Source organism: Phalacrocorax aristotelis, chromosome 1, assembly GCF_949628215.1.
Source record: "Phalacrocorax aristotelis chromosome 1, bGulAri2.1, whole genome shotgun sequence".
Lineage (NCBI taxonomy): Eukaryota > Metazoa > Chordata > Aves > Suliformes > Phalacrocoracidae > Phalacrocorax > Phalacrocorax aristotelis.
Genome location: NC_134276.1, coordinates 176,844,160 through 176,860,852, shown reverse-complemented (window position 1 = coordinate 176,860,852; position 16,693 = coordinate 176,844,160). Strand labels below are relative to the sequence as shown.

Genomic DNA, 16,693 nt, shown 5'->3' with positions numbered 1-16,693 from the left:
TTTCTGAGAACTAATGCTATTGTAAAGCTCTTAAATTAGGTTCAAGTATAAAATTAAAAATTATTCTCAAATAAATGATCTTAGATATAGCACTTTAAATTAAAAGATCAGTTTAAACAGACCTTTTCATTTAAAGAATTTTTGCAGATAATAACACTACATAAGACTGCATGAGACTTGGAATGAGATGCTCAAAACCTCCTAGGCAAGAAAAGCCATGCATTCACAGATCTAAAGTCTTCTGTAGGGAAAACTGAAGTTTTACATTATAAATTCACTTACCTAGATAATTGATCCACCATCACTTGTTCTACTACAGCCTGTTTTCTCTTCTCTGCAGCAACATCTTCCTGCAATGAAAAACTGACTGAGAGAAAATTGAATGTATAACACCAGACACTTTGAATAATAAATTACCCTTTAAGATAGCATTCAGAGGTCACAATCTTACCAATGTCACAATTAACCTTTTTTTTTCTATCTTTTTAAATAGAGTTCTATTTGTATAACAAATAGACAAATAATATTCTCTGCTACACACTCAAATTGCCTATGCATATTAGTTGTCAATATGAGAATTCTAGTATTTCTGTTGACAGACAGCATCCTTATCTCTGTACTGTTTCTGTAAGTACAATAAATAATAAACTCTGTAAGTGCAATAGAGCCTGAGGAAATTCACACTGTTCCAGGTTTCATGGCTGACAGATTCCAACTCAAGAGAATGAAACTTTACCTGCAGCAATACTTAGTCAAAAAAATTCTTTTAAGACTTAGTCTCAAAGCACAATTTTTATTTGCTGCATGCCACAATAATCTTCTGCTGAGACAGGCCAATCTGAAAATCCTTTCAGGAAAGATCATCCTAAGGGGGAAGGGGATTTAACATGATCTTATTACTATTTTTATTAGAGTAACACTGAACCATAACATCATGCCATTCACTGTAAAGTGCTCAGGCGATGATCATAATTTGTTTCACAGAAAGACAAGCCAAAGCACAAGAGCATGCCCCAGGACAGCATGGAGGCCACTGGCAACAACCAGGCACCAGCATCTCTCTTCGTTTTATCTTCCAGATTTCTGTACTATTTCACTGCACCTAAATTTTCCTTTTTTCTACAGAAAATAATTTTTATATATCAGAAAACAGAGGTTCTTGTTACTGAGGGGGGTTATACAGACTTTTTGAAAACTCTGTAGGTATTCTGAAACTCAAGAATTAAGACATTTTTCTAATTGGTTATTTTTTGCCATACAATTCTTGTGTACAAGCCCAATACTAGATATATCAAACCAAAAGTTGGTTCCCAGATACTGGGTAACTGTAAGAGATAATCCCTAATTCCAAAGAGATGTTCTGGGTATAATTCACAACCTTCAAGTAAATACTGATTGGTACTAGCCAAATTAAAAACCCCAAACAAGCAAACAAACCCTCCCCCCAAAAAACCCTAAAACAAACCACCAAAACCAATCAAATACCCAAATAAATACGGTAACATCAGCCCAGCTGGTGTTTATTCCGAACTGATTTTAAGCCTTAAAAGACTTCTGAATTATAGGAGATAGGGGGCTCTTCAGTTTAATTTCATATTTCATTTTTGCACCTATCAGAAATACAGGTGCTTTATTCTGAGTTACTGAATCTTCACCCATTAACTATCACAACAGATGTATTAAAAAACATTATACAAAGGAGAAGACAATGATAATTGGAGCAGTGTTTGTTAAAACACAACACATTCTACGGACCCCAGCTTAGAGAGCCAAACCAGCTAGCATGCTGAAAAGAACCTGATTTTAACAACAGAAACCTTACCTCTTGAATTTCAGTTGAATACTAGGTCACTAAATGTACTCTCCCATGGAAAAATCTTCTGTTCAGCTCTTAGACAAAAGCTCTACTATGAATTTACAAAATTTCTGAGACAAACATCAAACTTGCAGCAGCTCTCACAGTAACTCTTGCTCACAAAGTGTGATTAGTCAGAGAAAACCAATCTTCAAAAAAAAAACCTGATTTTATTATAGATAGCATCTATTGGCAAGCACACATGTACTATAACCTGTCTTGAATAAGGGAACTTCCAAACTACAGAAAAATTAAGAGAAAATCAACTTTAACATTAGGGGTTTTGGCACTGATTATAGTAAAAGGAAAGTTTAATATTGTGTATTCTTAAGCAAATTTTTAAAACACCTTAAAATTAAATGCCTCCCACTGAGGCAACATATACCCAATGGAATTAATATGTATGCAGTTACTACTTCCAATTTTTTCAATTTTTCCTACCACTATTAAAAGCTTGAACCTGAGAGAACCTAAGAGATAATCCTAGAAAGAGACAGATAGCCTGTGCAACCATGAGTGCTAATCAATAACAAAAGTGCTTCTAAAGGTCCCCAAGACACCTTGCTCAGATGCCTGCTGGTTTCCTTTTAAGGCATACCAGCTGCAGTGTACCTGTTATTTCGTGGTCCTGCGCTGCTCCCTTTTCGCAGTGTTTTCAGCTTATTTGACTTAGCATTAAGTAGTTACTCTAATGTTACTTCAAAACTTTTTTTCCATTTTCTTCACCCTACAGTATAGATTTTTAAACTTATTCTAAAAATAACAAACAGGAAGTTCTTCAAGTTCTTCATAAAAGTACTCTCTGAAAAGATTTTCTTATCATGAAAATGAACAGTGACCTTCACTTTGACACTCACTTTGACAAGACTAGAAATCAAATAAATGTTTGCAACGATGCAAAATCCAGTGCATAGTGATGAGCAAACAAAAGCAATTAAGATTATGGTTGACTTTTACAATCTCGTAAAATTTCTCCTGGCTTAGTATCCCATGAGAAAGTCAGAATGCTAGCTCTGTTCAACAATAGCTTCAAAAAGCAGTTTTGAAAGCCACCACTCTGCATATGCAAATACTGAATCACGCAATACCAAATCTCAAGGTTCTTCATCATTGTAAATAATCCCAAATTCAAGGCTTAGCCTTAGGTGGGCAAGACTCCTATTGTTCAGTCCTAAAAAGAGTAAACATTATATCTATGTAAAAAATTAAAGAAACATATTGGGTACATCCATATAAGAAAAGTTTTAATTCCCCTCTATGCATGCCAGTGAGGCCATACTTGTTTCCAGTTTTTGGGGCTCTCTCCTTCCCAAGACCAATAGGGATGAGAGGAATCTGGAAAAGCTCTACAGAGGATCAGAGCCAAAGCAACGTAAAGGAGAGGCTAAGGGAGCTTGCATTTGTTTAGTTTGCAGAAGCAGCAGCTATGAGGCATTCTGAAAACATCCTACAACCAAAGGGAAGATACAAAGAAGACAGACTCAAACTTTTTTTAATAGTGGCCAACAGTATAACAGGAGGCCCAGGTTACGAACTGAGCCTTGGGAGGCTTGGTATGGATAATAGGAAGAACTTCTTGACAAGGAGAACAGCGTATCACAGGAAAGTGTTGCCTAGAGATGCTGTAGAAGCTCCATCCTTGGAGATTGAAGACAGCCATAGCCACGACTGAGCCAATCTAATACCCACAGCAGGGCCCATACAGCTTACAAAGTCAGTTCTCATCACATACTCCATTTCAGCAGTTAATGAAAGAAAATAGCCTGTTTACTCCAGAAACAAGTCAGAGTAAAAGCTGATAGAATCATGGAGTCCATGGATCATGGGATACAGGCTTAGGTACAAGCTACAGACCAAAGGAAATGTAGCACTATACTCAGGTTCACACAAGTCACTCAATCTTAGCTGTATGCATATATTTGTATTTATTATTCATATTTTGCATTCTCATTTATATATAATAGTGCGTAAAAGACAAGCATTGCAGATATTTTAAAAAACGCTCACTGGATTGCTCGGTTCAGCTCTTCTTGAAACAAATGTTTAAACTCCCCCCATGACTTCAATGGGTACAATTACATACTAGGACCAAATCACCTAAGGCCTAACTTCGGTTGAACATCTGGGAAGTCATTCTACAAGTCTAGAAAGTTAACAGAATAACATCAGCCAAAATACTTACAGCTTCTGATTTCCTTATACTGTGCTGCATATTATAGGGCTTGCTTGTGTAGTGTTGTTGAAGAAGAGCTTTCTCATCAAGAGCTGTAAGATCATCATTATGTGCATCTTCAAGCTGTGTACACTATATAAAAATAAATTTTCATAGATCAAATTTTATTCATTGTAAGAAAAACAAACAAAAAACCCACACACATTTACCTCAACAATTTATTTAAAAGTATTTTTCTTATTTTTTAAAGTCTCTACCTCCACTTCATGCCAATTAGAAAAAGTAAAAAATTTTTAAAGGCTAGCTTTCTATAGAAACTGAACTTAAAAATCTTGCTCTCTAGTCCTTCCTTATAACTTTTTAATGCTTACCAGCTTTCAACTAATTTGAAATGAAAAAAAACCAAAACTCAAAAATACTGTGTTCCTACAAGCTCTGTGAAATATCAGCAGCAATTCAGAGAAGGCAGGCTGTTAGTACCTCTCTGAGAAGACAAGAGCTCATCCTTTCTCTGTTCTGCTCAAGAACAGCCAAGAGAAAGCGGCAGATTTGCTGTTATGCATATAGCTCAAAGTTCACCATTGCAGAGATGCTGCTTTTTGACAAAAAAAAGTGAAATACAGTCTAGACAGGGTAAAGTCAAAGCATACTGCTGAACCAGGTCTAACAGACTCATAAAACAGTCCAAGGGTATTATGGAAATATCTCCTACATGGAGGATATGAAGAAAACTGACAAAGACGACTGTGTTTACAGAAGTCAGGAAGGAGAGAACACGGGAAAGAAATCAAAAGAGTAGCTTTTGTTAGCTGTGCTCCTCTAGGAGCAGCTTCTCTTCAGAGAAAAAAGTTATTAAAAGTTCTACTAATCAGATAAAACAATAAGTATCTTGAAATCTAAAGAGGTTGTGATCTATTAATTTAATCAGGTAGTGATAATATCTAACACAGGGAATTGTTCTGCTAGGCATTAGATTAAAATCTGCCACAAGAACTGACATACATGGCTTCTTGTACTTAGCAAGTATCTTTCTGGAACCCAAAATCACCAGAATAAGCCAGTCCTACTTTTTCTCTCCCAGTATACAACTTGCCACCTATTCCTTCAGTTTCAGATTAACTTGGCTGCTCCTGTAAATACCCTTTTGATGGACTTGCAATACAGCATATAGAGGAGTTACTCCTTGAAAAACAGAGGACATGGTGCTGTCAGACTGGTACAGAAGAGTGGAATCATAAAAAAAAAATTATACTACAACAAATCCCCAGAACTGACAATCTTGAGTTTAATTTTGTTTAGTGACAGTAAACAAAATAAAAGATTTGTATTTTTCACTCAACTCTCTTACTCACAGAACGTTCATTTATAGGTACTTGCAGGTTCTCCAAGTTTTATCTGAACACTAGAAGCGTAAGAGGATAAAGCCCCTTTAGAACTATCAACATCATATGTAAAACAGTAGCAACAGTATGTGACACAATCTGTCTTATGTAAGACCTTCCCTTTTCATTCTAGTGACCATTAAGGCAGTAAAATCAGTAAACTCATTGTTATTCAAAAACCTTTTCTCTGAAAAGCAAGAAGTACAATATGTTCCATCAACATCTGCATGCTTCACTTTTCATTAAGATTCTTAAACGGTCGTCTATCATTAGCTCAGCCTAGCATGGGACCAGCCCTCACAGCTGTTGCTTACTTTTGTCTCCTGTTTGCTTACACCTACAATGATGTATCTTGCTCTGTGCCACCACCTTTCTCCACTGTGTCTTCCAGAACAAGAGGAAAGTTGGGGTTTTTTCACCCCTTTGTTTTCCAGTTTCTCTTCGCTGACCTTCCCTTGTTTGCATCTTAGTTTTAATTTAAAAACACAGAAGAAACCTGGCAGAATTAATACAGCTTGCAGTCCAACTATACTGGATCTTATACAATGTCAAAGCAAAAAGTACAGATAACATCTTTCATTATTTTAACCCCATAATCCCTTCCATTTTCAGGTTAACAGCTCTCTGAGGTACACATCACACCCTTCACTTCTGCTTTCTTAAGTCCTATATACAGTCATAACTGAATAGGAAAATAATTAATGTACTTCTATATTTAAAAAATAAGAAAGCTTGAATGCATTTCTATATTTGGAAATAACATTTTACTAAGATCTTCCTGCTGCCTCTCACCTTCTTAGGCTGCAAACTTCCCTGTCAATCACACTAATCTTCATGCTCAGGCTAGAGGTGCACTGTGAGGGCAAATGTTCCATTTCTTACCAGAGAATACAAGCATACTTAGATTCTCAGAGCACCTCAGTTTCTCAGTCTGGAACAACCGAAACAAGCTTCCCTTATTTTATTTCCTACTCAACATTAGATGCTGAAATTACAATTGTTTTATTTCAATATGATAAAGATGGAAGAAATTAATGACACACACATGCCAACCTCTCCAAACACTGTAATGACATACCAGCATACATTCGCTATTTGAAAATGCAATTCCTTCTTTGCCAGCTACCTTTATCGAAGCTTCTGGACACTGGAGGTGGTCTTTTTTCTTTTCTGCAATTCTCTGAGAATACTGCTTATATTCTTCCTTCATATCTGCTTCATACTGACAATACTTCAGTTTATATCTGTCTGTTGGGGATGGCAGATTTTCTGGTATCGTCTTCCGCTCCAACACATAATGCTAAAGCAAAGAGTAATCAAGAAAAGTCTTTGGTTGATCTATTGAATGAGAACAGCATTATTATAATCCCCATCCAGTAAAACTTCTGAAACTTCTTAACACTATGCTTCACATTAAGAAAAATGCAAATATGACTGCATATTCAGGCTTAATTTTCATTGAGTTCTTCATATTTTGCCAGTTTTTAATCTAAAAACATAACTTTCAAAGAGAGAAGCCAAGATTCAGTGGTTCTGTCCTATAAGATAGTGCTACAGATCACAAAAATAGGAATTCTGACATTAGATTTTGGATGGCTGAAAATGGGCTGATTGATTTTTTCCAATCAGAAGTTCTAACATTCTTGCATGGCCAATGAGTATTAGTACTGGGGCTTCCTTCCTCAGATCAACATCAGCTGAAAAGACTGGGAAGTCAGGTAAACACCTTCCTAACTTTAGGGCCATTTCAGTGCTCTGCACAATGGAGGCACAAGCAGTGGAAACACCAGCAATGACAGAGGGCCAAGACTCCTTTCTTCTTTCTCTCCCTGAAAAATTAACACCTTCAATGTTTAAGTAATATTTCTTCAATGCTAACAAAACCAAGACAGCCTTATCTAGCACCTCTACTTGACAGATCTCATCTTGCAATACCAGTGAAACAGTCCTCTTCTAGAAAATAACTTCACAAAAACCCAATCAATTTATGTTTTTGAAAGGGCAGCTTTCTCTTTCAAAAGACAATCCACATTCCTTATCTGGTTAATTCCCGAATGACAAGACTATATTTAAATTATTCTTCCAAAAGTGACCTATTTTGGGAAGCTTTACTTACACAGTATGTTATTGAAGAATCTGGAATATCTCTTGCTAAAGGAATGCTCAGTCAGGGCCCCAGAAGCAAGCAATGCAGAAATAAAGGCCACTCAGAGGAATACATTAAAGTATTTTAGAACTGCTTGGAAGTCTTCTCGACAAAAAAAAAAAAGAGGGAGTAAAAAAAAAAAGTCAGGCAAAAGGAGAGAGAGTGAGCAAAAGAGGGTAAGTGAACAGAAGATACATTCCTGCACATTCAGCAAGTCAGTATTTAAGACATAATGAAAGCACAAAGGAAGCAACATGAGATAAAGCAGAGAAGAAAGGGAGAAAAACCCTGAGAAACAGGCAGAGCCATACCAACCTTCCATTAGCCTACCTGCAGACAGACAGAAGTATATGTATGAACTTTATATTTTAAAAAAATGGTAAAGCAAGCAGTGAAATTATAGGCATCCAGACCTAAAAAGAGTATAGCAACTCTAACATGTATAGTTACATGTTTACAGTTACATCTTAGGACATACATGAATACCTATGTTGGGCACACAGATTTTCCAACAAGTAATACATTCTTAATCCATTATTTAAAAATTAAAAAAAAAAAACACAACAACAACAACAACAAAAAAAAAGGTAACCATTTCAAGTTTTGTTTTCCTTTTCTCCAGGTTGAGAAACCATTTGGTTACATAGGGAAACATATAAAATTATGATCTTGGGAGATTCACCTTGAGCTACAGACAATTTGGAGTCCTGCCATACAACTCACTACATTATTTGTTTCAAGGGACATAGGTTATGTACAAATTAATTAACAACTGTTCTTCCCTCCAGCTACATTTCTGTTTTAAACATACTCATTAGAGTATTTCTTAGGTTTACATAAGTTTTTTTGAAATAATGGATTTTTAAACAGTGTATTTTCCATTTCTTCCAAAAATTAAGATATTTCCTGCATCCTCACCAAATAAAAACATACTACTATAGTAAGATTTTTACCATGATTACACATGGTGCATGATTATGATGGAAAATAATCACGTAGGCAGCATTCTTGAACTAATTTAAAGCTCTAGATATCTAATCTCTCAAATATATAGCAACTACAAACAGAAGACTTCTGTTTCCAGTGCTTCTGCATTTTCCCTTTAATTATCACATTTGAAACATTCAAAATACTGATGGAAGTACAACAGATTAAAAATAGTCTTTCCAATAAACTAGTTGCTGTCTCACAAAAGAATTTAAAACATATGACATTTTCAGACCATATACTATAGTCCTCTGCTACTGAGTTGATAATGTTATTTTGTCAGTGTATATTTTTTCAGCTACTTCGCCTCTGTTTTCTTCTGATAAGATTTCCTAGACACCTCTTTAAACTAAAGAAAAATATGCACCGATGACCAAACAAAAAATTGCCATATTCATTTTTAAAAATTTAATTCAGATATAAGAGTTCAAAGGAAATTTTTTTTCCTGCATTCAGGGAACAACTGCAATAACTGAGTAATTAAATTAATTCTTAAACTTGTTATAGAGGATATTTGATCCTGAACAGTGCTGTACTGTGCCATAAACCAGAATGTTAGCATCTGGACTACTGATTTTCCTTATAGAGCACTTAATATTACTGTTGATTAACTTTCTTAGTCATCCTGGGGGAAAAAAAATGCTGATAATGTGATCTGGAAATTTTACAATAGACGTGCTCTGACAAATTGAACATAATTCCAAAGTTAACATCACAGTTCTGTTTTTAAAGACAAGAGACTTGAAAAAAACCCTGTGAAACAGCTGCACCTAACTCCAAAAGTCTCCTTTTCACCAAAAGTAACTTTTCTTCTGGATAAATAATACTTACTTACTGTTTGTAAACATTTTTTTTTCTTTAGTCAGACACTTACCAACTATTGATCTTATCTTTATAATTCCTTTCAGTTCCACTTTGGTTAGAAAGATAAACCAAAGTTACACAGTACCTCAAAAGTATTACATTTTTCAGTTGCTTTGACAAATTGTTAATAAAGCTAGCTATTAGTATACCTATTCAAAAATAAGTACAGTGAAATGGATGAGTGTATAAACCAACAAAGAACAGCTAAGGTATTTAAGAAAATAGGATTTTTTAAATATTCTAGAGGTTTCTCAGTAAAAAGTACTTTGCTAAAAGTATTTTGGCCCAATAGCGCTCTGAAATACCAATTTAATCAAAAGAAATAAAGAGAATTTTTATAATAAAGCTAACTATGCCTTTCTAAATTACTGCTGAAGGGGCACATTTTAAAGCGACAGGCTGACCTGCTGGGCCTGATGATGCTGTGCATATGGTGTTTGTAATGATGTTCTCCAATCCAAAGATGAATCTAGAGGGTATGTCGGAGGATAGCTTCCACTGTATGGTATGTATGAGTCCCCATCCTAAAATTACAGGAAAAAAAAGAAAGACAAGCAATCGTAATTGTTTTATATTCAGAGTGATATTTTTACAAACTCCTGCAACACATGAATTCTAAAAACTATTCAGGACAGAATTAATTGATAATTACCTCTTCATCAGAATCTCTCAGCCTTCCTAGATCTAGGCATGGCACCCTGCAGGAAGTTAAAACAATTTTAGTAGCAATACATTCTCTTATTTTTCAATTACAGTTAAAGCAAACTGCCTATTAGTTATTATTATTAGCTCCTTCACAAAAATTTCCCTGCTATGAACAGTTTCACCTCAACTGGAGACGGCCTGCTTGGCAAATCCCTATTAGCCCCTCTTGCTTCAGCTCAGGAACTGGCCAGTGAGCATTTCCTCCTCCCCAGGTGCAGAGTACCCTGGCAGCTGAAAAAAGCCCCTGCAAGGCCCTTCCTCACTCCCAGCACAGCCATCCTGGCTTCTCTTCACCCCCCAGCAGGAGCTGCTGCAACAAGATCGTAAGGAATCCCTGATTTACTCCTGTCTTCCATAGCAGGTCTGTGGCAATATTCCTCTATAATCAATCAACAGGGAAGCAACAGGGAAGCAACAGCTCCTTGGGATTAAAACCTTCCAAACTTTTTTTGGAAGAGATTGAGCAGAATGAAATACTGAAGTAGAGTTAGCTTCCACTGTGCTAAAGAAAGGAAAACATTTCCCAATTCGTCAAAGCATCTCTGTGACTTCTGCCTTTACTCCAGGTATACTCTGAAATTATAACAAGATTACTTCTTAGAGTAAGAAAGCTCCTCTATTTCCAGTCTTTTTTTATTAGAGAATGACTGACAGTACACAGAAATTGAAGTTCTTTGACTTCAATATGCACAATCCAAGGCCATGGTCACACATACTTGTAAAATAACGTAGAGAGATACATCGGCTGTAAGGCATTTCAGTAAACAAAAACCCCTGACCTATCAAACATGATCCTTGGAATAGCAGATGTTGCTTATTTGCCAAAGTCACTATAAGGTTTTAAATTTTATAGGCACTGTATAAAATTTCCCTTTGCTTGTAAAAACCCTTCACAATAGTTTCTCTGTAACTTTTACTGTAATACCTGCAAAGGAGGCTAATAGCTAAAACAAACAAAAAATACTTTTTCTCTTTTTGCAGACTATTATATTAAAAATATTCAAGAAAATCTAGGTATAAATATGAAAGCCCTGAGTACAACTCTACCATTAAGCTCAACCAAATGTAAATCAACTTAATTCCAATATAAATAATGCATCAAAAATTCTGCTCTAAATATAAATCATAGAAAACAAACCTATGATGATAAATTTCATGGAACAACGAGTTGCATACCAATGTATTGTGTTAATAATGCACAGTTACACAATCTGATCAGAAATAGAAGCAGACTTACTCTGGTGGGCGAGGACCGTGAGTAGCCCGTGTATCTGGTCTCCAGCCCTAGGGGAACGACACATTATTACATACATACAGGGATCAGGATTAAAATACACAGTTCTCTTTCAACTTCCCCTGGAATATTTAAAATCAATGCCTCAAAGCATCTGTCTGACATATTTGACTGAGATGCTACTAACAAAAGGGCAAAACAAAAACTTTCCATTGACAGTTGATTCTTACAGATCATGAGACTAAAAGCCTGAATATTCATCATGACAGAAGGATTTCCAGCCATCAGGAATCCAGACAGTATCCATGTCAGCTATTAATAATGCATTAAAAATAATCCATGTTCCTGAGACTTTGTACAATCACTGCTCACAGGGTTTAGGTCATGTGGTCCTTGTTTGCTGGGAACCAACCCCTCAACCAACCCTTAAACTAAAGCTACCATACCGACAGCCAGCTGGGTCACACGGAGCTAGCTCAGACCGCAAAGAAGCCCTGATATTTGGTGTATCATCTCAGCTTTAGTATAGCAGCACATGACAATGACTAGGCAGCTTGTGTACTCACACTGTTTATTTTGCATGGCCACATACCAACTCAGATCTCCAAACTCAACTGAGCAAGAACACTGCAAGAAGAAAAGACTCATTCTGAAGTTCCATTTACCCCACTATGGCGTTCTGAAAACAGCCAAATCCCTGGGGAGGACAGTTTGACTGGGGCAAGCACAGAGTAACAACTCCCCCAACTGGCCTCCCAGTCTGGAAGAAAGTGTGGTTCGGGGATGTTCTGAACCAGGGCCAGCCTCTTTGTTTCAACTCAGAGATCTCAGCATCCTAGTCTGAACTGAGCAGCCATCCTACTTCAGCGCTGCCCCAACACCTTTCATGATCAGAGAGCAGTTACAAAACTGTAACCCCCTTCCTGCCACACACCCTTGTAGCCTGCTCCAGAAGAAACTGTTCGCAGTTCAGCAACACTACCCTCTAGTGCCTTCGAAAAAGGGTATTCAGGTTTAGAAAAAAGCTTCTCTCCAAGAAGGTCGCACATAATAAACACCACCACCTTGTGGTCAAATAGGTCTCTCAACTTTTTTTTACATAACTTAGTCTTATTCTTAAAACTAGACATAATGCATTAAATTACAAGTATATTGTTTTTCCATACCACTTCAACTGTGATAAGATAGAGAACATACCACATTCTAAATGTTAAGTCTAAATGTTAAGTTAAAGTCTTAATGGAATTCCTTTTCCAGGAGTCACTGAATCAGGAAGAACGCAAACAAAAATCATCCTGAAGACCGTCCACATTTACGGGGTGAAGCACATAATTTCAACGTAATTTTAATCTATGTTTTATTTTTGCAAGCCACCAAGAATCAGATGGACCAGGTAGTCTAAATTTAGAAACCAAGGGGCATGAGAAAGAAGAGAAAAAAGGGGTGAGGGATCAGAGAATAACGGGCATTTATTTTCTTTTATAACCTATACTAAATGCCCCAAATGCTCTTGTTGTATACAGGTGTTTCATCCTCAAAAGACTGGCTAAAAGGTAACATTATAAAACTGATGTGATATCCCCTACAAAAGGTGCTTTTTCATTCCAAATCAAACAAAAAAGAAAAACAGGAACTTGGCAGTCAAACTCCAAGAATTCCTCATGTGGTCATCCAACAAATAAGGAAGTTAAATGGGGACTGGAAGTCCCTGGGGACTGAGGGAAGATTACCAATTAACTTTACATCATGGGCATAAAGTACACAGTATCTGTGAGAAAGATCAACTGGTATTAAAAATAACAATATTTACATTAGCTGTAATAAAAACAATGGCCCTCAGAATCCAAGATCATGTTTTTACTAATCAGGCTTTCAAAAGTTAGCCTGAAAGTTTCTGCTACAGTGATCTTGTGAGGGTGCCACACCTAACTTATCTCTAAACATAGACTATTAGGAACACCTGGAAAACAAAAATCCCCTCCATAATGAACGCAGAGCACTGAGATTCATTTTGCGCATCAATCTGAAATCATGCCTTTTGAAATTAGGTGTTGGGAGTTGCTTTACTTTCTTGCTGTCTTGGAAAATGAAAACACAGACACACCTCTTACCAGTTTCACCAACAGCCTGAGACAGCACAGACAGGTTCAAGCCTCTCTTGCACTTAACTGCAAGCACTAGTTTGCTCCTGAATTCTCCACATCCTAGCCAAGTACCCAGAAGGTCAGTTATTTTAGGACAGCTGTTTTTATCTGAAATTCTCTCCCTCATTTGAGAAGCTGTCGTACTAAACTATCACTTTTTGACAAAAATATTTTCTTTAAATGTTCCCTTCTCCACAGAAGGTATTATAACCTCACACTAAACACATTCTGAAGTATGATTAAAATATTTGTAAAAATGTCAAAATACAGAAGGAAACCAACCACAAGCCTTCCATTAACATACCTGGCGTTTCTTCCCCATCGATGACAGCCGAGTCTGCCTTCGAGGGGACACAGCAACTCCTTTAACTTCCAAATCCATGCAAATTCAATGACAACCTCCAGAATGAACTGAAAACAGAAAAAGCTGTTAAGACAATAATGTACTTTTTATATAATTACTTCTGTAAATAAACATTATTGCATTAGAACAAACGTGTCTATCACCAATAATGTGGGGATTGTCTTCAGCAACCTATGAAATGTTGCTGGGCTCCCTTTCCCACGGCCTCTTAATTTCATTCTTTCCTTGCTAATGCTTAACCAGATTCCTGTTCAAATTTACCTCTTTGCCTTAACTCCATCTTTCCCTCATGCTTCTCTCTTGACACCTTCTCATACCAGCATTACTGATTTGCTACCCCGCGATAACAACCAATCTTTTTCACTCTTCGCTTACAGCTGCTGCCTGGCTATTACCTGCACCATGTCCTGGGACAAAGTATTTTCAGGAAGACATAAGGGCCCTCCTGGCACACAGCCGGCCTCCCACAGCTCCAGAGCGACATTTTATCAGGATGCTATCTCCTGCTCGGCTGGTTTCTCCTTCTACCCAGCCAGTTTTGAAACAAAAGCCTACAATTTCTTTCCCAGAAATCAGATGCTCCCATTTTCAAACCACCGTCCAGAAAAGCTGACCGCATTGGTACCCACTGAGCAGGTTTTAACTCCCAAGTATCCTTTCCTTTACCAAGCAGAAGCACAGCTGCAGGGCCAGCTCGGAGACAGCCACAGAGCTGCCCATGACAGGACAGCCTTCCAGCCCTACCGCCCAATCCCAGAGCGCCTCGGATGAAGAGCCGCTGTCTTTACGCAACCTCAAGGCTCTTCACGAAATGTAGGATCCTCCCAACTGAGAGCAGAAGGGGAAGGGAGCACTGTTGCATTCAACGGTTAACACACTGCAATAACTCTATCACAAAGAACAGTGCCGTAAGAAGTGAAATAAGCATTATTGGAGTACTGTGTTCAGTTCTGGGCTCCCCGGTTCAAGGACAGGGAACCGCTCAAGCAAGTCCATTGGAGAGCCACAAAGATGGTCAAGGGACTGTAGCATCTCCCTTATGAGGAAAGGCTGAGAGACTTGGGTTTGTGCAGCCTGGAGAAGAGAAATCTGAGGAGGGGATTTCATCAATACTTACAAATATCTGAAGGGCAGATGTCAAGATGTGTCTAGACTCTTTTCAGTGGTGCCCAATGACAGGACAAGGGGCAATGGGCACAAGTTGGAACACAGGAAGTTCCATCTAAATATGTGGAAAAACTTCTTCCCTGTGAGGGTGACAGAGCAGTGGAACAGGCTGCCCAGAGAGGCTGTGGAGTCACCTTCCCTGGAGACATTCAAAACCCGCCTGGACGCAGTCCTGTGCCCCCTACTCTGGGTGTCCCTGCTCAAGCAGGGGGGTTGCACAAGATGATCTCCAGAGGTCCCCTCCAACCCCTACCATTCTGTGACTATGGTGCCAGGCAGCTCCACAGAAACGATGTCTTCTCCCGGGAGCACACTGGGGCAGGCCCCAGGTGGGGCCCGGGGCCCCGCAGGGCAGGGCGCGGCGCCGGCCGGGTCCCGGAGGGGTCGCACCGGAGCGGTGACACCGACGGGCCGCGCCGGGCCGAGGGAAAGGGCCCGCCGCGCCGCGTCCCCACGGTAACCGCGTCCCGCCCAGCGCCCTCCACCGCAGCCCTGCCCCGGCGGGGCCCGCCCGCGCCGCACCTGCCCGCCGCCGCCAGCCGCCCGCCTGCGCCCCGCCGCACCGCCCCGGCCTCCGCCTGCGCCCGCCTGGGGCCCTGCCGCTTAGAGCGGCGCGGAGGGGTCCCCCCAGCCCGGCTGCGCAGGGCAGGTCGGCACAGCACCACCCCAGCCCGGCGGGGAGGACGGACTCCCTGTTCCTGCTGTGGAAACGCGCCGCTCGGGGGCGGCTGCGCGCCTCAGCACCCCTCCCCGCGCTCGGCGGCCCGTCCGGCGGCGGAGGGGACGGGGCTGCTCCCCGGGATGGCTGGGAGCGGGCGGCGGCCGGCAGGGGGGCTGGGCACGGCAGCTGCTTGCCCGGGGCACTCAGGCGTTGCGCAGGTTTGTGTCTGCAACCAACCCGTGCGGCTGAAATCAGACTTAAAAATAGCAGCAAAAGGGTTCGCGGTGAGGTTTGTCAGCCTGGAGCAGAAATCCAGCAATTACCCCAAAGTAGCTGAAAGCCTTACGGACAGTGGCATCAAGTAGCAGCAGCATCCCCAGTCTAGAGAACGTGAGAGCCACAGCATTGGTGCTCCAAACGCTGCCCCAGGCAGTGAAACCCCGCGGGCAAGAAGGGCTCCAGCGGCAGCGCCCGGGAGGCAGCGGTGCGGGCCGGCACCATCAGCAGCCCCCACGGCACGACGAGCTCCGGAGCCGCAAACGGCAAAGTCCGCCGCACGCCTGGGTCCCCTTCCTTCATTCTTTCCCATCAATGGCTTTGATATTTGTTTCAGTTCACTTTTATTAGACTTTAGTTATCTCAGAGGATAACCTCTATGCAATTACAATTTTTTAAACAGTTCCAGTTGTCCTGAATGACCAGACCTACGCCAGTTATTTTTAACGAAGTGTCCAAGTACCAGTTCCAATTCATCTGATCTGTCTTGGGGAAACATCTGTCACCTCTTGAGAAACCCCAGCTTTTTGGTCAATCAGTTTTCCAAAGTTAGGCAAAATCTCACTTATTGCAAAACTAATAACACACTGACACTAAGGATTATTTCTGGATGCTGCTCTTTCCAGGTCTCTCTGATCCAATTTTAGAACCAAAGACGTACTGTGTTTCTACACAAGAATGAACAATTCATTCCGTTTCAGTGAGTGACACAGTAATAGTTTTGGTCCCTTTAAC

At 39.7% G+C, this 16,693-nt stretch overlaps 1 protein-coding gene across 3 annotated transcripts in view; it reads right to left on the bottom strand.

The window, feature by feature from the left end:
* The window catches only part of CAPS2 (calcyphosine 2), a 31,894-nt gene extending 16,059 nt beyond the window's left edge, over positions 1 to 15,835 (bottom strand). For 2 of the 3 annotated variants that reach the window (XM_075080780.1, XM_075080782.1), the window contains exons 1-9: positions 15,544 to 15,835; positions 14,972 to 15,101; positions 13,795 to 13,901; positions 11,350 to 11,396; positions 10,060 to 10,105; positions 9,812 to 9,931; positions 6,537 to 6,710; positions 4,038 to 4,160; positions 283 to 350 (exon numbers count right to left, since the gene is read on the bottom strand). In XM_075080780.1, the coding sequence (XP_074936881.1) occupies positions 283 to 350; positions 4,038 to 4,160; positions 6,537 to 6,710; positions 9,812 to 9,931; positions 10,060 to 10,105; positions 11,350 to 11,396; positions 13,795 to 13,872 (656 nt within the window). In that variant the 5' untranslated portion in view covers positions 13,873 to 13,901; positions 14,972 to 15,101; positions 15,544 to 15,835. Of the gene's footprint in view, positions 1 to 282; positions 351 to 4,037; positions 4,161 to 6,536; positions 6,711 to 9,811; positions 9,932 to 10,059; positions 10,106 to 11,349; positions 11,397 to 13,794; positions 13,902 to 13,997; positions 14,620 to 14,971; positions 15,102 to 15,543 lie in introns of those variants that run through there. The other variant, XM_075080781.1, reaches the window with a different exon arrangement.
* Between the last annotated feature and the right edge of the window lie 858 nt (positions 15,836 to 16,693).